We start from the raw sequence: 21487 nt of genomic DNA, 5'->3' as shown, positions 1-21487 counted from the left end.
TACAATAATTAAAGGACTTCCTGTCTCTCCCTTTAAACCTTATCTGTTTTCCCAACTTTCCCTTATCAAAATTCTAAGGGTATTTAAAACCCTTCATTCTCAAGCCCATACCCATGACTCCTGTTGTCGTTCCTTTGGACTTTATTTTTTATCTTGTATATACTTTTATTTTTGTCTTCTCGTTGTAGATACTTAAGCCCGTGACGGAGGCACGTCATAACTTGGCCGTAAAACAGCTGACAACTGGGAGCCAAGGAGCCAAGGATCCAAGGATGTGTTATGGGGCCGAACCTGCCTGGTAACTGGTGGAAACTCCTGCCCACAGCCACGTTGTTTTAGTGGCTTAATGTGCTAAACAACTGCTCTGTAAAGGGACGACAGACAAAGGACATGCCAGAAAGCATTGAATTCCAGCAAAATTTAAGGACTTAGAACGAAGAAAAGACACTCACGGAAAAAGGCGCCCTGGCATCCACGGCAATAAAAAAAAACATCATGCGGGTAGTCACCAACCACCCACCCAGCCCCACACACATAGTCAACCCTAGCTACAGGAGACACTTTAAACTCTAGTTAGTGTAGGGGCCTTAAAGAATCCCCACTGTAGCCCGTTGCTTCGGTCTTTTTCGCTCAATTTGCCAAATTTCCCCCATGCACTCCACTCATTCTAGTCTGTATGGGATCCAGCCTACTCCAGCCTCGTTTGTCATTCATCTAACGGCCTCTCGGCCCGCCTCCTTGGCTCCCTCGGAGCCTTTGGGAGTCCTTGATTCCTTTGTGCCGGCTTTGTTTTCACTTTTGCGGGGGCGTGGAAGCGTCGCTGGCTCTGATTGTTTGTAAATAAAATCGTCAGTTTTATTGTCGCTGTGCAAACTTTGATTAAGAGCAGCGTCAAAGTATTGAAAAAGTCTAAGGGAAAGTAACTCCAAATGAATTTTCAAGATTGGTGGACCCGAAAACCCAAAAAAAAAAGGAACATCTAAGGGGAGATGACTTTAAAGCCAAGACGAATTAACTATACGCTAGCTGTTCTATATATTAAATCTTAATTAATAGATAGAGTTTTCTGCTTTAATAAAAAATAAAGAAACTTACCTTCAAGTTTACTTTCATAAAAGGGTTTTTACATGGTATTTACATGTCTTTTTACATTGTAATATTTGTCTTCAGTTAACGGTTCTTTCAGCTGGGGCTCCAAATATCTCCCAAACACATATACGCACACAGGAGGAGGAGCAACTGTACGAAAAAATCATAATAACACGTGATTAGTCAATACTAGACTTTAGACTCGACTTTGCTTTTATAAAGATCGATCTTACGCACATTTTAAAACATATCTTATCTTATACACAACGATTTAAAACCACATTTTTGTGAAAAAACTTTAATTAAATCACTGAAAACTAAACAAACGCAATGGCCCTGCCAACTCAGTCTTAAGGAAGAGCGGAAGAGGGAGAGAGTTAAGGATTGAAGGCGTCCGATCGAAGAGAGTAATGACGAATGAGAGCAGGTGATAGAGAAGGTAGTACTATTTAGTAGAAAGTGCGTATTTTTAGGTATTTTTAATACTAATTAGCTGATTGGTGCTAATGGAAACTTACATTTTACATTTTTAATTAAATATTAATCTTTTTTATAGCATACTTTTTAGGGCAGATAGACATCACCTTCCCTAAGTAGAAAATTTTTGAAGAATATTGTAATACTCTTAGATAGGGTATGGAAATACAAAAACGCCCCCCAAAAAACTAGTTGAAACTTTTCACGTAACGGGAATCTGCCCACCCCCCCCCCACACACACACACATAAACATATCAGCGAAAAAAAAAGCCAACAAAAAATGGAAAATTCAACAAACTTTACAAATTGAGAAAAATTGGCAGTTTTGACGGCATTTTTATTCGCATGCAATATTATTTTGTTATTTGCTCACTTTGGCTAGACACTGAAAGAAATAGTAATGATTTAGACATATTTTAAAAAATTTTAAAGTTTAAAAAATATATTTTATTGATATGTTTAGCTATAAAAAGTTTCATTCTTTTATTGATTAATTATTTTATAATATTTTAAAGAACATAAACTATTAGAAACTAAATGCAACAGTGCGTATACTTAATATTTGGATGGCTCTGATAATTTTTTCATGTGCTGCCCGCATATCCATACAGCTTCCCTTTGTTTTTGATTCTTGCGGCGTTTATTTTCCATTTCACCTGCCCAATTTTTTGTTATCCTTGCTGGCATTTCCAAAACTGCACTGCCACGTGACTCCTCCGATCCGAGGCCATGGCTATAGCCACTATATACCGCTATACTACGGTATGTATATGTGTAGGCGGGGCGGACAAAACACACAAATAACTGTCAAAGTTTCAATTCTCGGCGAAAGCAAAGCACGGTAAAGTGAAAAAATGGAAAAATGCCGGAAAATCCAAAGCAAACAACAGGAAAACAATGGGCGAACAAATTGAAAGCTTTCGATTGGTATTCCCCTATTCTGCACTTGTTTTCCCGCTTTTCACTTTTCATTAAAACACAAACAAAACTTCAAAATAAAAAAAAAACTGAAAAGAAAGAAAGTCAACAAAAAAATCCAGGAACTGCAAGTCGCACACGTTAGCCGGAGTCTATTAATATTGATGGGTCTTGGGGGGGCTCTTATTCAAGTCCTGTTTGTCTATAATTGAGCAATTTGAATTATTAAACTGGAAAACATATGAATATCCAAAAGAAAACCAAAAAAAGTGACTGACCATGACGGGATTCGAACCCGCAACCTCCGGATCCGAAGTCCGACGCCCTATCCGTTAGGCTACATGGCCTGTGTCGGGTTTCGAGCCCTCAATATTATTTTTAAAGTGCCGACTTCCAGGCCCAATCATCTCCCTTCCCCCCACCCAGAATTGCCCACCGGATCCGGTCTGGTAATCCATGGAGATTCTGTTTACTGTCATGTAAATACACTACCCATCCTTGAGAGCGCCAGTGAGAAGTACCTCCCGTTCTTCGAGCTGCACTCGAACCTCAAACAATTTTAATTATTTCCATGCCAAACGCAATAAGTGTGGCGAACGGGGGAAGGGGGGGTGGGGGTTGGTGGCGGACCGCAGTGTGGGCGTGGCTTGTGGTGTGTTGGCTTTAACGGGGAATTAAGTCGGGCAACAGGAAGTCAGCCAGCACAATAATTAAGACGAGCGCTCGAGGGGCAATTATGTGACATCAACTTGCCAATTTTAACCCCACAGCACCCGGCAGCTCTTCCTGCATCCTGACTCCTGCATCCTTGAGCCTCCATTTGCCGCTCGCAATCCGCCATCTTTTATCCTGCACTCTCGCAGCTTGCAAAAGCAGAAGGACCCAAGACAGTGGTTCAAAATTAAACATTTTCCCGCTAATTTTTAAACTTTTCCAATTTATTTTCAATAGATTTTAAAAAGATCTAAGGAGTCCTAGCTTTTGTAGTAATCAGTTGAGGAGTAGGCCCTGCTTTACTAGGTTGGGTCCAGTGCCGAATAGCTCGACACAATCGACACGGTTTCCCAACAATTCGGACTCGAATGACAAAATCTAAAATCAACTAAAACAAAAAAGCTGATAGCTTCTCCAAAATCGGCACTAGGACGCCGACAAGGACGCCGCATCGGAAGGACACACGAATCTACCAGAAACCGCATCGATACCGTAAGAGAAACCGTTTTATCCAAATTATCCAAAGAGATGAGTGTGGAACCAGGTGCCGGCGTCGACCGCAACAAGGCATCCGCCGGTGAACATCCTGCGATGAATGCCAAGCTGGTGGCCGTGGGACGCGCCATGGCCAGCGTTGTGGAGCGGGCTCGCCGCCTCAAGATGTCCAGCCTGGAGGGATACGATGGTCCGACGGGTAAGTCGAGTACCCCGACCACCCCGAGGGTCTCCTCGCGAATGACCAACAGCGGCGGCCGGTATGGCAGGCGACCAGGAATGTCGGCCCGATCATCCCAGCCGGGAGGCCGAAACACAGCCACCAGTAGTGGTGCAACCGTGCGCCGTCCTAAGAAGACAGAGACGACTCCATACCATAGGACTCCGCGCGGCGGCCAGTCCCTGACTGCCAATTTGCCGGTGCCGCCTCCACCGCCGCCCCCGTCGCCGCGCTGCCCGCAGGCCAGCGAGATCTTCCTGGCCCTGGAGCAGGCCGACAAGCTGATGGCCGAGTACCAGGAGACCGAGCAGCTGACCGACAACCTGCTCAAGCAGGCGGAGGCCATTAAGCGGGACCTGGAGCTGCAAAACGAGCTCCATCGCGACGTGGAACTAGTGCGCGACCTGGAGGTGGAGACCAGCGGCAAGTCCCTGCTCTACCTCATTGAAGCTGTCCGGGCAGAGTGCTACAGCGAGGATGATCAGGCCATCCGAGAGCGGTGCCTCCAAGCCCTGGCTCGCAGTGAGCGTCGCCATGCAACCGTGGTGGATGAGGTTGTAGACGACGAGGGCGACGACACGGACACCAACACCAACAGCGACACAGAAACCGAAGTGGAGCCAGAATCACTGGCGGAGAAAGATGAGTCTGGATCAGAGCAGGAAAAGGCCACCGATCTCGGCAACGGCAAGGCCACCCAGACCGATATGGAGTCCATGAGCTCCTCCGATTACAACTCTTCCCCAAAGAGCAGCAGCAGCAGCAGCCTTCAATCAGGGCGCAGTACCCTATTCTACCACATGATGCACTACGTCGAGGACAAGATCCTCGCCAACATCCATGGCGAGCCGGCCTGCTTGGGCCTCAAAATGGACATGGAACCGGGCGAAGAGTCCCCCGAAGAAGCTATTGCCGGCGAAGGAGCCGACCTGGGCGCAGGCGATGCCACAGGTGCCCATATCCTTGCCAAGGAGGCAGGAACCAAATCGGAAATCATTTAAATATTGTTTGTAAAGTTTTGTTTCACCATAAGTCGTTGATTTTATAATCAGTAATGAGAGAGTTTAGTCCCCCGTTTAATATTATATTTAGTTTTTAATTAAGGAAATCTTGGAGCTTGGAATTGGTCGGGACTCGCACCACGGTGCAGTGCAACTTTGTGCCGTCGAATGTGTGTGTTTTCGAGGAAAGTTTTCTTGTTAAGTTGCAGATTGAATGCCGCCGGTAAACACGGCGTCGCTCCTCCCGGCGGTGGAATGGGGGCTCCCAGGCCCCCCTCCTGCATCCGTCCCTGATTGAGCCAAATCCAGGCTCATAACTAATTGCCGACGTCGGCTCCGATGCCGGCGCCCTCGCTGGCTGTTGGCTGGGGTGCAAAGTTTAAATTAAGTTGCGTGTCATAGTCGAAAAGTTTTCCACTTATTCAAAAGAGGCACGTGTTCCGCCAGGCTGCTCCTGTCCCAAACTATATAGTAAGCCACCTCGCCCTGGAAGACGGATGCTGCTGACAAAGATGCATCGGAAACAAAAGGGATCATCCCAGCGGGATTATAGACATTTTCCAACTAATAAATAGGTTTCATTTATTTAGACATTTAATCAAATGCATAACATTTAAATGGAATTTTAGAGGCAAGTGCCCGGCGCATCCTTCGCACACCCAGCACCTCCTGTTTTTGTTTTTTGTTTTGTTGTTGTATCACACTCAATCTTAGGATAATTTCCGGTTGATATATGTCGACAGTTAATCATACCCAGCGGCCACTTTAGTTCTTCTTCAGCTTGGCCTGGCGCTGCGAGGGCGGGGACGGTGGCGAAGGCGTCTCGTCGAAGTCCAGGTAGTCGGCAAAGTCCCTTCGCTTGGACAGCGCCAGTGTCCAGCAGAGGATCCACAGGGGCAGAAGCACCGTAGAGACTACAAAGTACAAGAAGTTCCCGTAGATCTGCGAAGAAAAAGAATGAATCAGAGATGGTTGATCTTAGTAATCCTACAGCAAGCACTCACCACGGAATCGATGAGGCCATAGGCCGAGGCATCCATGGCCGCTGTGGCCGCCCGGAGCATGATCTTCTGCATGGGCAGCTCGGGGAACTGGTAAAAGGTCATGGCCAGCACTATCACGTACACAATCATCATGGGATTCAGGATCAGGGTGAGCAGCCTGACCGAGTTCCTGAACGAGGTGTTCGAGTTCTCCTCGGAGGTCTCCAGGGAAATCACCAAGGGCACCGTCAGCACTGCCACAAAGAAACCAAGGGCAAAGTTCAGCAGCCCGATGGCTATCAGGGCACAGCCATATATCAGCAGGAAGGCCACGTGCAGCAACTCCAGTCCACCAGGCGGCAGGACCACCACGAAGGGCAGTAGGAAGCCGATGAGGGAGAGGAAGCTGAGCACAGAGGTGGTCAGCGGTGCGGCGCCCATGGGGATCTCCAGGAAGTACTGCTGTAGGGGCAGCACGTTGCACAGATAGCCTATCGCCAGAGTAGCAACCAGATATATGAGCACCGAGCCGTAGGGCAGATCGAAGGGCTCATCGGGCTCCGCATCCACAGGGGGAGAGAGTTTTTTCTCTGCGCCAGCAGCTGATGCCGCCGCGGCCGCTGCTTCCATTTCCGAGGCCGACGGGAGTGTGGCCCATTTCAAGTAGGCCTTCACAAAGGCACAGGCCACCAGTGCCACTAGAGCCGGCATGTAGTCTCCAATGGAGATGTAGCGATCGTTGTTCACAATCACGTAGAAAAAGAAACTCTGATGGAAGCGCTCTAGAAGGTTGTTTAAGCTCCTGGAGATCCCCTCGATGGCTTTCAGCAGCGGAACTGCCGCCGATCCGGGGTTCCCCTTCAGCGTGGCATGTGTCTGTCGTCTGGCCGCGGCTATGGTGAGCGCATCGATCCTGTACCGGTGGAATAGTCCGTGATTCCCCGTCGGCACACCCGAAGCCTGGCTGGCCAGCATGGAAAGCATCCCCCGGAGGTTCTGCTCGTAGACGGACTGACTGTGCCGGCGCTTCTTGCGCGGTGCCTGCTTGTAGCCGGAGGCGATGCCCTCGCGGGCCATGATGCGCTGCACCAGATTGAACATGTCCAGGTTGGGCAGCTTGCCGTTCAGCCCCTCGATCCTAACGTCCACATAGTCTGAAATGAAGACACTCCAGATTACTTAACCACTTAGAGGCACAATATTCTCCTACTAACCGATCTCCAGATCCTGCACCTCAATGTTCAGAGCAGCCTGCAAGGAACCGGCTCGAGCCGGCAGATTTCCTGGACGCAAGTAGGACCTGTTGGCATCCGGAACCCGGTCGCCATCGTGGTAGGCCTCCAGCCAGGCCTGCATGCCCAGCTGCTCCTGCTCGGTGACGAGGAAGATGAGGTCCTTGGCCCAGTAGTTCTTGCGCCTGGCAAAGTCGGCAAAGGCCAGCAGCAAAGGAACGCTGGGCGAGATGTCCGTGTGTACGGAGCTCGCAGCTCGGTAAGGAGCGGTGAAAACAATGCCCTCCGTGGAGGCAATGCGGGGTGCCCGCAGAATCCCATAGACATTTTTCCCGTGGTACTCCTTGCCGCCTCCAAAGGGATATCTGAGGGTGTAGTTGTGGGTGTGCGTCTCCAAACCGAACTCGTTCATTTTGGCTGCTATCCAGGCGTGCGGCGTCGTCGATACATGGTTCGTGCGCTCCCGATGCAGCTCCTCCAGCAACTGGATGGCCAGTCGATTGGCGTCGACGCGAATCTCCGGGTAAACAAGACCTGCAAGGAAGCTTTAGTAATCCATGGGGGCAAACAAAAAAGCACAGTCTTTTACCTGGTGAAAGGGCGTTCTCCGAGAGGTATGTTCCGTGGTTAAACTCCGGCAGCGCTAGGCAGAAGAACCAGACCACACCCGCCACATAGAGTACAAGACACACTTTCCGCACATGACGCGCCAGGCCGTCTACCAGCTTGCTCTGCGTCGAAATGGATGGGTCGGACAGCAGGCCCATATCGTCAGCTATATCCTTGTGTCCAGCGCCGATCTCCAATCAACAGGAATCGCCAGGAATGACAGTGACAACAACAAACAGTGACCGGCAGAATGCGGGCGTTATCGATAACCGCCAATTGGGAGCCCAGCCTAGGGCGGAGTCATCAACCGATAGTTTTTTCACGAAAGCTTTGCCCGGAAATTTCGTATTTAAAAAATAACAACTCTATTTTCTTAAATAATCTTTATTAGTTAAATTCAAGTATTAATTGAATAAAGAGTTGAAATAAAAAAAAAGCGTTTAAAACATTAAACTGAATGGAATTTAAGTCGTGTTTCATTAAATCATAAGACCTGATTGTGATACAACAGCCTATTATATTATCTTACAAATTTAAATGGTTTTAGGCTTATAGCTACAAACTATAAAAAAATTGGTTATTCTTACAAAAAAAATTGGTTATTCTTAAAAAAAAAATGTATACAATTGCGGGAGAGACATAGAAAACGCAATAATATTAGCCGGAAACTCCGGACAGCCGGGAAGTAGACGCCGTATTGTGCGGCTTCCACACGAGATAGTCCAGGTCGATGGTGAGCTTCGGCTGCTTGAACTGCGGCAGTTGGAGGTGGTCGTGGATGGTCTTGGCGGTGACGCAGATCACATTCTGGCCCTTCCAATACTTGATCATCTTCATCGACTGCAGCGTATAGATGATGTCGTCGTGGGTAATGCCGCTCATCTCACTCAGCTCCTTGATAGTGGTCTGCTCCGGCGAGCAACGGTTCTTCATCAGCTCGAGGAGCGTGTACGCCCAATAGCTGCGGTAGCTAAGTCGGCCCAAGTCCGACAGCGGCTTCTCTGGACTCCCGATCACGCCCTCCTTCCGGGACAGCTCGTAGCTGAAGGCGATCAGCAGCTTACCGAAGCCCTTGCGCTGGTGCGGCGGCAGGACTAGGATGCAGGCCACGTTATTGTTGTCCAGCGACTTTTTCTCCTTGGAAAAGTAGCCCACGATGTGGCTGCCCTCGCGATCCGTCTCGCACAGTATGTAGAAGAAGAACGGGTCCATGTCGAAGTAGAGCACCTTGTGGTCGAGGAATAGCTTGGCCATCAGACAGAGCAGCTGGCAGTATAGCGGCTCCTCCTTTCCGTTCACCTCGAAAATGGAGATGTTGCCCTTGCGGTAGATCTCCCTGCCCGGTGGCTTCCGTCTCTCGCACACGTACTGGTGGTAGGCATAGCTCTTCCGCAGCTGCATGTACTTCAGACAGTACTCGCAGACGTACAGGGTCTTCGCTCTGCCGTACTCTTTTGGAAACGGGCTGTAATACCACGTGTCTATCTCGTAATTGCCGAACTGCAGCTTGTCGATGTTCCTGACCTTGGTGATCTTCTCGTGCTCCTTTTCCAGCGCCGCCTCTGACGCCGTCAGCTCAGTGTGGCTCTTCTGGACGTGATTGATCTCGTCGTAGCGCCGCTTCTGGTAGCGCGTCATCTTTCGGTCACTGTAATCGTAGCGGTTGGTTTCGCACTTCGACAGATAGTAGTCCTTGTAGCCCGTCCTCTTTGGTCGTTCCGCCGCCGCCGCTGCTGCCTGTTGGGCCAGCATCTGGCTGCTCGTGCCAGGCTGTTCGTTGATCACAGCCTGCTGGGGAGCCATCGTGACCCCGCCCAGGTCCTCGGCGTTGTCTGAAATGCGATGGCGACCCACCCAGCCGTCCAACCTCTTGTTGAGTCCCACGTAGTGCACATAATACTCATCCGGCGAGGCGGAGTTGTCCGAGGAGCGAACCTGTAGCACCTGACCGGCATGGACCGTGCCATCGTCGCGTCGAATGTAGTAGATCTTCTCCGACTTCTCGCTAATGTCGATCTTCTGGAGCATGGGATCGGCTGTGGAAGCCGACGTCTCCCGCGAGGTGCCGTCGTGCTCCACGGGGATACATTCGTCGTCCTCCTCCTCTTCCTCGTCGCTGCTGCTCTCCTCACCCTGGTTGCTGTCATCCGAGATGGTCTCAATGTTGGCGTTCAGCACCGTCCGAATGGGCAGCGGTGGCGGCATAATGCGCTGACGAGGATCACGTGGCGCCAGGCGAGGCGGAAGGGCGAACAACGGGGCCTGCCGAAGCTCCGTGACCTTATCGTAGACATAGCGACCACCTAAATACGGCGGCAATGCCATGGCTGTGCCTGCCCCCGCTCCTGTGGGCGATGCCGGCGTGTCTGGGATGTCATCTTTGTCCCCTCGAGGCAAGGGTGGTGGCGGGGCCGGAGGACCCAGTGGCAGTTTCAGACACAGGGGAGCGGGAATGGTGACCACCTCAGTTATGATGGCTTTGGTGGGAGCATGGGACAAATCGTCGATGTCGCTCACGCACACCACCGTATTCGGCGAGGGCACATCTTCGGTCTCCATATCCTCCTCCAGCTCCGGATCTGCAGGCTCCTCCGCCTCCACAGTTTCGGCCTCCGCTGGCTCTTGCATTTCCTCCTGAATTGGGTGCTGCTCCGGCGCCATCTCCGCTTCCCCTTCGCTAACCTCGTCGTAGCGGGAGCAGCTGTCCCCGCTACTTGAGGAAGAGGAGCTGCGGCTGGGGTTGCTGTAGTCCTCGGAAATGGGGCTTGTTTCGAGCCTTTCACGTTTTGGGGGTGGTCCTTCTTGGTCCGCGTCGGCTTCCGCTTCCGCCTCCGCCTCCGCTTCAGCCTCGGGTACTTCCTCGGGCACAGGCTTAGAACATGTTAGGTCCAGAGTTTGATATTCCGCCGACTGGTCCGAGCTGCTAATGTCGAGACTGGAATTTAGCTCTGCCGCTGCGTCGTCGACCGGCGTCCGGGGCGGTCCCGCGTGAATTGTATAGCCTTCTTCTTCTCCCGCCTGCCCACCTTCGGGCTCGGCTATCTCCTCTTCGCCGTGTTGCTGTTCCTGTTCCTGCTCGTGGCTTTGGTCAAGATCGTGCTCCTCTTCCTCCACATCCGCAACGCCACTCTGTTCCTGCTCCGCGTCGGACATCGTAAATATAATGAAATTCCTCAGCTACTACGTTCTATTCCGCTTCTCTCTTCTTAATTCTTTCGCGTTGTTTCTATGACTGAGCTAAGCTATCGATATATCGATATACGGCTGCCAGTGTTGAAGTCGTGTAAAGTTTTTAGATCGTCTGGTCGGTCTAAATTTTAGACCACACCAGATGCGGATAACATAATTTAAAAATCGTATCTTCGTTATCAGAATAAAAACCATTAAATATTTTCCAAATTTTTATTGAACATCTATCCTATAGAAATAACTCGCAAACAATTATTGGTAGATTTATGTGTGTGTATATTGCTACATACAGACACCTAAAAGCACATTATGAATTTGGAATTCTTAAAAAATCTTAAATGCATCGATAACAAATGAATATTTCTGCTTTGGTGTACCTGTGTGGGCTGATACTGCAGCATGCATTATTGCATTGCTGCACAAATCATAGGATTCTTTTACATATATATGTTATATACGATTTTAAATGTGTTAATGGGTATGTCTACGACGCGTGATCTTTATGGCCACGAGTAAAAAGAATTGGATTTGGATTTCCATCACATCGAATGAGTGTGTCGCCCTTTAAGGCTGAGTGACTTCTGACTAGGATGATCCCGATCCCGAACCTCTTTACGGTTCCTGCTCCCTCTTCCGCTCCCTATTTAGCGACCTAGCGGAGGGGCAGCTGCCGCTGCTGTCCCCGATCATAATAAAGGAGGTAAGCGGGCACGCTGAGCACTTCGTCGATGCTCACCTCTCGCACAATCGTGTCCGACGTGTAGAACCAGCTGAAGGAGAACCAAATACGTCTTTAGTTGCCCTATTCAAGTCAGCAGCATACTTACCGATGCGCGTTTCTCAGCGAGCCTCGCCGGTAGGTCACAAAGTGTCCGCTGTTGGCCTCGCCAGAGTGCACCACTACAGCCAGGAGACGGTACAGATTCTTGGGGAACATGGTGCCAAAGCCTTCCCCTCCGCCCACTCCCACGCCGTTGTTCATGGGCAGACTGGATGAGTACAGGGACATGGTAGACCCCCAGGGAGTTCCAGCCTAAGAGAAAGAGAAGTTGGTCTTGCACGCGAAATAAAAAGAGACAGAACACTCTCACCTGGCTGTTGAGATGCGGCTGCACAAAGCTATAAGGCGCCATCGAGAGACTCTCGGGGAAGTGGACATAGTCCTGCCGCTTGCACACCTGGCCCGTGGGCAGCCAGACTGTGCGCGCAATATGTATGCAGAGGCACGCCGGAAGCTTGGCGAAGGTGACCGACTTGGTGTGGGTGGTGGTCTCGTTACAGGAATCGCACTTGACGTCACTCAGATCCTCGGACGTGATGTAGTCGCTGAGCAAGTGGCCCAGGCTCAATCCCGTGCGACGCTGCGGGGGCAGATTCAGGGTAACACTGTCGAACTTGTCGTAGCGGACTGCCGACTTGGAGCCGCAACCGTTGCAGACTATCTGCGCTCCCATGGCGCCCTGAAAGGGATGCGCTACCTGGCTAGGCATCATGTTCGACCAGATAGAGACGCGCCCAGGCCCGCGATGCAGTCGCTCCAGCGACCGACAAGAGCTGGACACTCTACGATTAAGTCCGAGCTCCTGTGACTGCGGCAGACGCGCCCGTGACATTCTCTCTCCTCCTGGTCCGCCGCCTGACGAGTTCAACACGTCGATGGGCATTGATTCGGCTGCAGCCGACGAGAGCGGAAAACCAAATGGTGTTCCAGGCGACACGGCATCCAGGAGCATAGTGCCCAAGCGATCGTTTCCCTCGCGTTCGCAAACCGAGGCCGGCGAGTCCGGGGTATGCGCCTCGGAGCGAACCAGACGAGTCAGGCTGGTGCTCTCGTCGTATTCCATGTTCAGGAAGTCTGTGAGCATGGCACTAGATGGTCTGTTCGGCTGATCTCCAATTCTTTGACTTGGAGGGGTAAACAAAAGAGGTTAATGGACAATTGAAACAATAAATGACTCTTCTGCTTACCTGGGACCGGCCATGGAGCTAATGGGTCGGAAACCACCCACAGGCGTAGCCGTACCTGCTCCCAGACCAATGCTGCTGGTGTCATCGTTGTCTCCCCCACTGGCCAAGGGCAGGGCATCAGATAGACAGCCTATAGGCTGCGGCCGGGTGGCCTCCTCCTCCAAAGACGAGAGCAGCACGTGGAACAGCTCATGGGCGTCGTGCTCCTCCTGCGGTATTACCCACCCAAGGGCGTTCAGAGCACGAAGTACAGCCCCGGGCGAGTGCGGATCTCCGCGCAGGGTAGCATGCGTTCCGTTGACCACCTCCAGGGTGTTCAACATGGAACTGATCAGACTCCGGCGGTCTGGCGAGGCTCCATTGTATAACTGCAACCAAGCGATGAACTGTGGGCAGGCGGCTAAAGCCTGAAGTAGAGTATTCAGGAAGCAAGTGCGGCCAAAGTTGTGAAGTCCGGCTATTTGGCCACGGCGCTGGCGCAGGCGGGAACCTATGAAAACAGGGGATTCAACTGTGTGAACATAATTGCGTCAGATGAGCTGCCGGCCAACTTACCAGAAGGGCCCCAGAAAACAAAAGCTCCTACAACGGCGGCCACCGTCACCCCGGCGGCCATTAGAATCTTTTCGCTTTCCATTGGATCCTGATGTCCTGATTTTTTGGGGCTGACGGAAGCTAACAGCGGGCGGGGGGGTAAAAAGAACTACAGCATTGGTTATCCTGCTGCGCCTATCCTGTTATTGTCGTTGAAATTGTTGCTCTCCACTCGTTGCCGATTGGCGACCACCAACGCGGATGTCCTAGTTTGTGAAAACGGCTGGAATTTAAATGTTTTCTTCCTCAAAAAAACAAAAATACTGGAAAACCACTTTTTCCCAGAAATTTTTTCACTGATGTACTGGGAGGTCTTCGCAACACTACGCCCCCAAAGGCAGCTGATGGCACGGTCGCTGTACAACACTTATTTACCTGCAAAATTTAAAATATTGGCGGCAATTTATAAAATTTCAAGAAGTATAGTACGGATTGGTTCTTCCTTGGGACGGGTTTCCTTGATTTGGTTATTCTCCTTATATTCTCTTAAAAAATATAGTTTTGCAATTCCCAACAGGCGAAACATTTGATATAATTTTACAAAATATGCAATCTTGCAAATGGTTAGGTCGAATTCGTTGCCAAATAATTGAAAGTCGTTTAAGGGAGCTTCTGTAGTATTCGCTTTGTTTTTATCACGAAAAGTGCAAAATCTATGGTGTTACTCAGCAGAGGAGTATGTGTCTTGTACAAAACATGTAAATGTATCAACGTTTAGTAATGACACTAAACGCTAAAGTGACTAATTTCCCAGCTAGGCAAATCTTTGAATGACAATGCTGTGAATGTATCAGTTTTATATTTCAGAACTATATTTATTTTTAGTACACTTTGAAAAACCCCCCTAAATTTGACACCTGGCCACACTAGCCAGCCAGCTGAATGTGAAAGGCAGAGAGAGAAGGGAAGAAACACATAAAGCACAAAAAACAAACAAAGCTGGCGCTGAGCAGTCCATTCGAATTGTTAGTTACGATTGCACTATTTGGAAATTAGTCGCCGTTGTGACAGCACCGTGTAGTAGCTCGGGAGTGCTAAATCCAGAAGGATTTTATAAAAAATTTCAATTTCTTCTAAATTTGAAAGTGATTCAGAGGGCCTCTCTTTTTCTGGAAACTTCTGTGGTAAGTTGGTAATCTCGAAGGCCTAATTGCAGATTACAGGGCTGCCCCCCTCCCTGTTTCTTCCAATTTTGTTTGCCACCCACTTTTCCCTGTCCTTGTGTCCATTTTTCCCCCACTTCTCAGCTGAGAGATTGCTGCGCAATAGGAAAATACGCACACACACACACAAGGGTTTTTCGTCTCTTCTGTTTTGCTGGCTGCTTTACTGCGCCGTTTGTTTATGTCGCCTATTCGTTGGCGTCGTTGTGCAATTGCTCCAATTTGTACGCTTTTTTAATTTCGGAATCTGTGTCACGATGCTTGCAGATTTTCTAAAACCAAATGTTCGAGAATATTCGAGCCTATTCGATTTCAAACCGAACGGTTAGTTGCAGTCTTTGTTTTGTTTCCCCCTTTCTCAAGCTGTTCGCTTCTTTGTTCACACACACACACACGAACACACGTGCGCACTCACTTGTTTTCCTTTCCTTGTGTGTGTGTCACGTTTAACGGACTTTTACGGTGTGTTAGAGTACAGTGAATATTGCCTAAGAGTAAAGTATAGTATAGCCTCGAAGGAATCAGCTGATAAAAATAAATCAAGGTTTTTTTGACAGTTTATATTTTTTGTTAGATGCTTTTTTTATGTGAAATTGTTGCCACATCAGTTACATATAGACAGTTTCAGACATTAGTGGGGTATATTTAGAAACTAGCGCACTGTTTCTCAATGAATATAATCGTATTCGAAATATTTCCAAACACAACCCCCCACACCCACCCCAACCACTCCACCCGATAGTCACTGTATTTGAACCCCATTTGAACATTTCCCAGGCCAACTGAACTGAAACTGACCCTGAGAGGTGCTTCGGCGACGACCCCGAAACAAAGGAAGGCGCAGGCCCAGTGCATCACTGGCAGCAACGTAACTGCAGCAGCTGGAAAGCTTAACTGGCCAGAACCAGTGCTAACCGAATTTGGTCAGAACCAGTTTGCAACTCTCTTATTTGCGACGCATTTCCGCGATTCCGTGACCAGCTCTTCTAACAAAGACGCATTAGAAATGGAAGCCAAGGGCAACGAAAACCAAGGCCAGAACCAGCCGGAGCCTGGTCATCTCCAGGAAGATCTCGACGAGCGTCGCATCCGCACCGACAGCGAGAGCTCCATCGACAGTATGACTCGGTTTGTGCTCCCCAGCCTTGGCGGAAGCCCCCCAAAGATTGTCACCCTGGACGAGGTCTCGAGCATGTTCAAGAACCTCCGCAACATGGAGCTGGCTCACGAGATAGCCCTCAACCCGGACTTCAAGCTGCAACAGTATGAGCCGCCGCTGGACAGCCTGGAGGGCCGCATCAAGACCATGGTTCACAAGGCGTTCTGGGACCTGCTCCGCCAGCAGCTGGAACGCCAGCCTCCGTCATACGACCAGGCCATTCGTCTGCTGGCCGAGATCAAGGAGTGCTTCCCCCAGCTTCTATCCCCGAACAACGAACGGGCCCTGGCCCACATCAACGAGGTGCTCGACGACGCCGTCATTCGCCAGCAGGCGGAGCGCGGAGTTCTCGACTTCAAATCGTACGCCAATTTTGTTATTAATATTCTGGCCAAGTCCTGTTCCCCGGCCCGGGATGATGCTGTGGCCAAGCTGCGCGAAATCGAGGACGTGGTGGACACCTTCCGCAGCATCCTCGAGTTGATGACCCTCATGAAGCTGGACATGGCCAACTTTATGCTGGCCCTGGCCCGCAAACAGATCGCTGCCAATTCGGTTCAATACGAGAAGGAGAAGTTCAGCAAGTACCTACGCGAGTTCCATGGAAATGGTGAGTCCCTATTACAGTTGTAGCTTCAAAGAGGAGATACCTAATGCATAGCATTTTCCAGCTGGCTTCCCGGCCACCGAGGATTGGCTGAAGCGCCATCGCACCGGCAGCGCCATGGACGAAACCATTTACAATGCCTACATGCAGCTGCTCGACTATCCGGCCGACAAGGAGTTCCCGGAGCTGCTGCGCATGGACAAGGAGCGCTTTGTGGGCCTCACCTGGAGGGCCCAGCGCCTGATCCTGTGCGCTTCGCTCATCTCGATCGCCCAGAGCACTCCAATCATTTCACAGAGACGCGAGAATCGCGTTCAACTGGCCCAACAGCTGGACATCATAGTTCAGGACGTCAAGAATGAAGAGTAGGTATATCCGTCTCCTGATTCGGTCTCCATTCTAATGTTCTAATCCTCCACACAGCCAAGTACCCACTGCCATGGAAAGCTGCTACGAGCAAATCCGCTCCTTTGTTAACAAGGTTCTCAGTCAGGAGCAGATGCCGGCCATGAGCGAGGCTGATCAGGATGCCCTGAAGAGCCATGTGCTCCGTCTGGCCGACAAGACTTCTCCCGTTCCCAGTCTAATGGGTGAGCTTTTGCGATAACATACTCCATGAAGATGTAAGCCTATAACCTCTTACCTCCTTTAGCCAAGCGACTAGATGGCTATGTGCGTGTCGCCTTGCGCTCCAATGGCAGCATCCCGCCACCGCCAGCTGGATTCGTGGACTTCCAGGAGGAGCTGGTTGCATTTATTGCCTCCTTCCGGCGCCTGGTCTCCTACAATCACGCCGTTTTCGGCGAACACTTCCACCAGATCCTCAGCCAGAACATGGCAGCCGTCGACGATGATACCGAGGCAGCCTCATCTGGCGCTGGCATCTCCACTGCTGGACAGGCTCAAGTGGCCAAGCCATAGGGAGCAGATGAGAAACCCTTTCTCAGGACGTAGAAAAAACGAAAATATGAAAAGCACACAACTCTCTAATAGCCTGTATTACACTACCGGAATCGGAGGATGTGATCCAGAGTTTGGACGACCCGGAACAAGAGTAGAACTCACTCGGAGACTCGCGTGCGAGTGCCCCCCTTCTCCATATATGTATTGTACACCTCCTCGACAGTTCCCTGTGACTCCGGCGTATATATTCGGCCCACATCCTTAACCACCAAACTAAAAAGAACAAAAAACGGAAACCATGAAACCAAAACCTAGCCCCCAGAATTCTCGGAGCCTCCGCTGGGGCTTGCTGGGGCGACTGTGATAAAGAAGAAGAAACGTTTTTATGTGTAAAGGCTCCTCGTGGGCTCCTAACTTCACTCTGACAGCTACTGATCCAATACTATATACATACTTACCATGGAAATATATATATATACATATGTGTGTGTACCCCTCTAGACTAACCCTACAAATACAGTTTAACTCTAATCCCCATATATGTCTGTAACCAGGATCTAGTTTAGTTAAATGGTTCTATTGATCAATTGTGGACTCGCGGAATATGTGCAAGCATAGATGCTTATTGTATCTTTACTTATATAGATTATCCTTATATACAAGTGGCGTTGTTTATCGGCGCTGAACGAATAAATACAATGAATCTAACAAATAGCCTAACCCTTCTTCTAGAGGACCTTTTCTTATCATTTATTTTGTGATAAAATTCGATTAATTGTTAAGTTTTTCATGTTGGCATATTTCAAATCTTTATTTTTACAAATATATTTCATTTATATCTTAAAATTATTATTTAATAAAGTATACATTAATCAAATTACAAGATAATATGGGGTTTGTATTCTTTTCATAGGGATATAGACCATCTTTCGAAAAATGTTTTTTCAAAGGTATTAGTTTTGGAAAATAATTCTATAATAATTTTGAAAAATAATCCCCTGAATGTAGCCCTAGAAAACATGCAAATATTGAGTGGAAAATCATAATCAGTTACCCCCCTTTAAGCGGTATTTTAATAGGGTTTTACTGGATCACTTTTCCGACCCTCACACGGTCACACAGTCAAGGCCAAGAACAGAAGCAGAAGAAAACGCGGAAAACCGAAAAAGAAAACAACAATTTCGGAAAGCTGGACAACTTTTTGCCACGCATGAGAGCAGCACCAGATCCTGAAGATCCAAAATGGGACCTAGAACAAGCGTATCCTTTGCCGGCTGCGGCTTCCTGGGCATTTACCATGTAGGCGTGGCAGTCTGCCTGCGCCAGCACGCCCCCCAGCTGCTGTTGGAAAGGATCGGTGGAGCATCGGCCGGAGCTCTTACCGCCTGCTGCTTGCTGTGCGAGCTGCCGCTGGAGACGATGGCCGGCGACTTTCTGCGCATCGTCCAGGAGACACGCCGCCACTCCTTGGGCGCCTTCAGTCCGTGGTTCAATCTGCCGGACTGCCTGCTGGAGGGGATGCAGCGTCGGCTGCCGGATGATGCCCACGAGCGGGTCAGCGGACGGCTGCACATCTCCCTCACCCGGGTCAGCGACCGCCGGAACGTGGTCATGTCGGAGTTTTCCAGCCGCTACGAGCTGCTCCAGGCTCTCCTCTGCTCCTGCTTCATACCCGGCCTCTCGGGACTGCTGCCTCCCAAGGTTAGACTTCTGTTATCCACAGGAGTTGATTAAACCTCCCGGTTGTCTCTTTCAGGTGCGAGGAGTACGCTACATGGACGGCGCATTCTCCGACAACCTGCCACTGCTGGACGAGCACACGGTCACAGTAAGTCCCTTCTGCGGGGAGAGCGACATCTGCCCCCGAGACCGGAGTCCACACATCCTCCAGATCAACCTGAACTGGGCAAACACCTGTATCCGGCTGTCCAGACGTAACCTGAGGCGTATGGTGCGCATTGTCCTTCCCGGTCGCACGGACTTTATGGCGTCCTTCTGCCAGCAGGGCTACGACGATGCCTTGTACTTTCTGCGCAAGAATAATCTTCTCAAAGACGACACTGGCTCTCAAGTGACGCAGGAGAGGGAGCTCATGAACTGGATGCGCCAGCAGGACGAGCCAGAGGATGCGCTGCAGGATAATCAGGAGGTATTGGAAGATAAGAGGACTCTTGAATACCCAGAAGAGCAGGAGCAAAAGGATCTAAAGGATGGAAAATGTGTAGAAAAGGAGGAGTCACTTCAGAAGAACGGAGACAAGCAGAAATACTCGGAGCTGGAACTGGAAAAGGAGAACCTGCACCAAGCGCTGGAGCCGGCGAGGCAGGACCGTCGCCTGGACGACGGCTACTCCCTCTCCCTGCTGACCAGACCTTGGTATCTTCTTCGCCAGCTCGTGATTGCCCCGCCACGGCTGGGCCGGATCGTGCGAAGCCTTAGCCACCGCCTGACCCTCTACGATCAGCCGCACTTTGATCTCGCCATGATGCAGGCCCCCACCAGCCACGCCCCCGCCCTGCCGAGGCGGCCCCCCTTGACCGATAGCGATAGCTCCTCCGGCGATAAGGGCCGAGTCAAGGCCAGCCGCTGGAAATCGGGAAGTGGGGAACTGGACTAACCGTCAGTTAGCATTATGTATGTTTGTTTATCGGAATCTCGTTAGCGCCTAGGCCTTAATGTTTAGAGACTATATTTTATTTTAGAACTGTTTAATTAAGTAATATTCGTCGTGCGTCGTTCTACAATAAGTTAGGGTAGGTAGACATTGTAAACTTCAATTGCTGTGACACTAATAAAAATTACTGTGAGAGATACTTGTATCTTTATGGGCCGCACTTACGACCCATGGCTTGGAACCTGTAGAACGAAATCGTAAATCCGCACTTGGCAAGCTGCCCAGATGAGCAAGTAGCTCCTGCGAAAGACTGACGGATGGGTAACCTTCGAGTTTCTGACGCAGATCCGCAGGTGGGTGGCTGGGAGGCAGGTCGGGAGAACCGAGAACTCGACCAAATCGGCACTCATAACACACAATATAGTACAACACCGTTCTCAATAATCAAAAGGCCCGAGAATGAATAATAAGAATCACGCCACTTTGTGTACTTTGGCACTTGATTCTTCTCCTCTCTCTCTCTCGCACGGCTTCTCTTCTGATTGGGGCTGATTGCCACGCCTCTTCCGCCGCCCTGCTGAGACTCATCCTGACGCTTTATCGCCCTGGCTCCCCTCACCTCGACTTTTGATTTTATAAAGTCATTCAGTGAAATAATTACACTGCAAGAAATATAATTAGATCCAGATAAAGATCTGAATATCTATATAAACCACTGCTTAACTTCTTGATTAGAGTTTCTTTCAGTGTAGTCGTGTCGCCCCCCCTCCCCAATCTCCGCGATAAGATTGCCCCTTGGCAACTGGATCCGAGGGGGCCTCGTCATCGCTCTGGGAAGACTCGGATCGGACGGGGAGGCACGGGAACCAGACTGAGGCTAAGTCTGGTCCAAAGTCCAAGCCCATTAACATATTCACACTCATTCCGCGGGCACTCCACCTTGCGGTCGGCAATTCCATTACATATAACGATCTTCTCAACGAAGAAACTAGTTTCTCTAGAAGATCGCCCTGTAAGCAAGTACTATTTTTTCCAAGTGCACGTGTATCTGTGTCTGCGGTCTGTTAGGAACCCGTCCGACGAGTCACGGGCTCCACAAAAAAATTAAAAGCTAAAATAAAAACAAATACCAAGACCTGAGAGAAGAAGCCCTTCTTCTGGCTGGCATTCTTCCCTTCCCAGTCTCCGACAGACTCATGAATATTTTTACCCTCAAAAGCCTCGAAAATTATGCCAAGTATGCCGGCTTGTACCAGATTGATTCCCGTTCCAGACATGGGATGGCATGTTCCTCTTGTCGGGAGTGCAAATTAAAGTGATCGTGGCGGCCATGGAGCATACAAATGAGGACCAGGGCAGGGCCGGGCTGGACAGGGCAGGAGCAGCTCCAAAGGAGACCGAAAACGGATAATTGTGGGCCCATTAACGCCATCATTATCGGCATGGTGAGGGCCTCTCTGTCAGGTAGACTCCCACCTTACACTGCCGAAACGCACTGTATTATCTCGCCGTACCATTATCATGAAAAGTTCTATAAATTCGGTCTGAACT

General features: G+C 49.9%; 6 protein-coding genes and 1 non-coding gene across 7 annotated transcripts; 3 read left to right on the top strand and 4 right to left on the bottom strand.

The window, feature by feature from the left end:
- Window positions 1-2759: 2759 nt before the first annotated feature.
- On the bottom strand, window positions 2760-2832 carry TRNAR-UCG (transfer RNA arginine (anticodon UCG)). The gene has a single exon. It is a non-coding gene; the product is annotated as a tRNA-Arg (tRNA).
- A 668-nt stretch (window positions 2833-3500) lies between these two features.
- Window positions 3501-4994, top strand: LOC108122711 (uncharacterized). The gene has a single exon (XM_017237432.3). It carries the CDS (start codon window positions 3728-3730, stop codon window positions 4913-4915), a length of 1188 nt encoding a protein of 395 aa, XP_017092921.2. The 5' UTR covers window positions 3501-3727; the 3' UTR covers window positions 4916-4994.
- Window positions 4995-5471: 477 nt separating this feature from the next.
- GAA1 (glycosylphosphatidylinositol anchor attachment 1) lies at window positions 5472-7899 on the bottom strand. The gene is made up of 4 exons (XM_017237641.3): window positions 7720-7899; window positions 7113-7664; window positions 5920-7052; window positions 5472-5857 (listed from the first exon to the last, which is right to left on the bottom strand). The coding sequence occupies exons 1-4, from the start codon at window positions 7895-7897 to the stop codon at window positions 5681-5683; spliced, it is 2040 nt and encodes a 679-aa protein (XP_017093130.2). The 5' UTR covers window positions 7898-7899; the 3' UTR covers window positions 5472-5680.
- Window positions 7900-8396: 497 nt separating this feature from the next.
- On the bottom strand, window positions 8397-10980 carry mof (males absent on the first). Its single transcript, XM_017237640.3, has one exon. The coding sequence runs from the start codon at window positions 10890-10892 to the stop codon at window positions 8397-8399; it is 2496 nt and encodes an 831-aa protein (XP_017093129.2). The 5' UTR covers window positions 10893-10980.
- A 147-nt stretch (window positions 10981-11127) lies between these two features.
- Usp30 (ubiquitin specific protease 30) lies at window positions 11128-14246 on the bottom strand. The gene is made up of 6 exons (XM_017237695.3): window positions 13920-14246; window positions 13452-13865; window positions 12897-13386; window positions 12020-12833; window positions 11756-11961; window positions 11128-11698 (listed from the first exon to the last, which is right to left on the bottom strand). The coding sequence occupies exons 2-6, from the start codon at window positions 13531-13533 to the stop codon at window positions 11581-11583; spliced, it is 1710 nt and encodes a 569-aa protein (XP_017093184.1). The 5' UTR covers window positions 13534-13865; window positions 13920-14246; the 3' UTR covers window positions 11128-11580.
- A 152-nt stretch (window positions 14247-14398) lies between these two features.
- On the top strand, window positions 14399-18042 carry LOC108122784 (T-complex protein 11-like protein 2). The gene is made up of 5 exons (XM_017237545.3): window positions 14399-14614; window positions 15431-16422; window positions 16484-16784; window positions 16843-17009; window positions 17072-18042. The coding sequence occupies exons 2-5, from the start codon at window positions 15660-15662 to the stop codon at window positions 17338-17340; spliced, it is 1500 nt and encodes a 499-aa protein (XP_017093034.2). The 5' UTR covers window positions 14399-14614; window positions 15431-15659; the 3' UTR covers window positions 17341-18042.
- A 380-nt stretch (window positions 18043-18422) lies between these two features.
- dob (doppelganger von brummer) lies at window positions 18423-20141 on the top strand. Its single transcript, XM_017237546.3, has 2 exons — window positions 18423-19023; window positions 19079-20141. Exons 1-2 carry the CDS (start codon window positions 18565-18567, stop codon window positions 19937-19939), a joined length of 1320 nt encoding a protein of 439 aa, XP_017093035.2. The 5' UTR covers window positions 18423-18564; the 3' UTR covers window positions 19940-20141.
- Window positions 20142-21487: the final 1346 nt, after the last annotated feature.

This window comes from Drosophila bipectinata, chromosome XL (genome assembly GCF_030179905.1).
Source record: "Drosophila bipectinata strain 14024-0381.07 chromosome XL, DbipHiC1v2, whole genome shotgun sequence".
NCBI classification, from domain to species: Eukaryota; Metazoa; Arthropoda; class Insecta; order Diptera; family Drosophilidae; genus Drosophila; species Drosophila bipectinata.
This window is presented reverse-complemented; position numbering and strand designations above follow the sequence as displayed.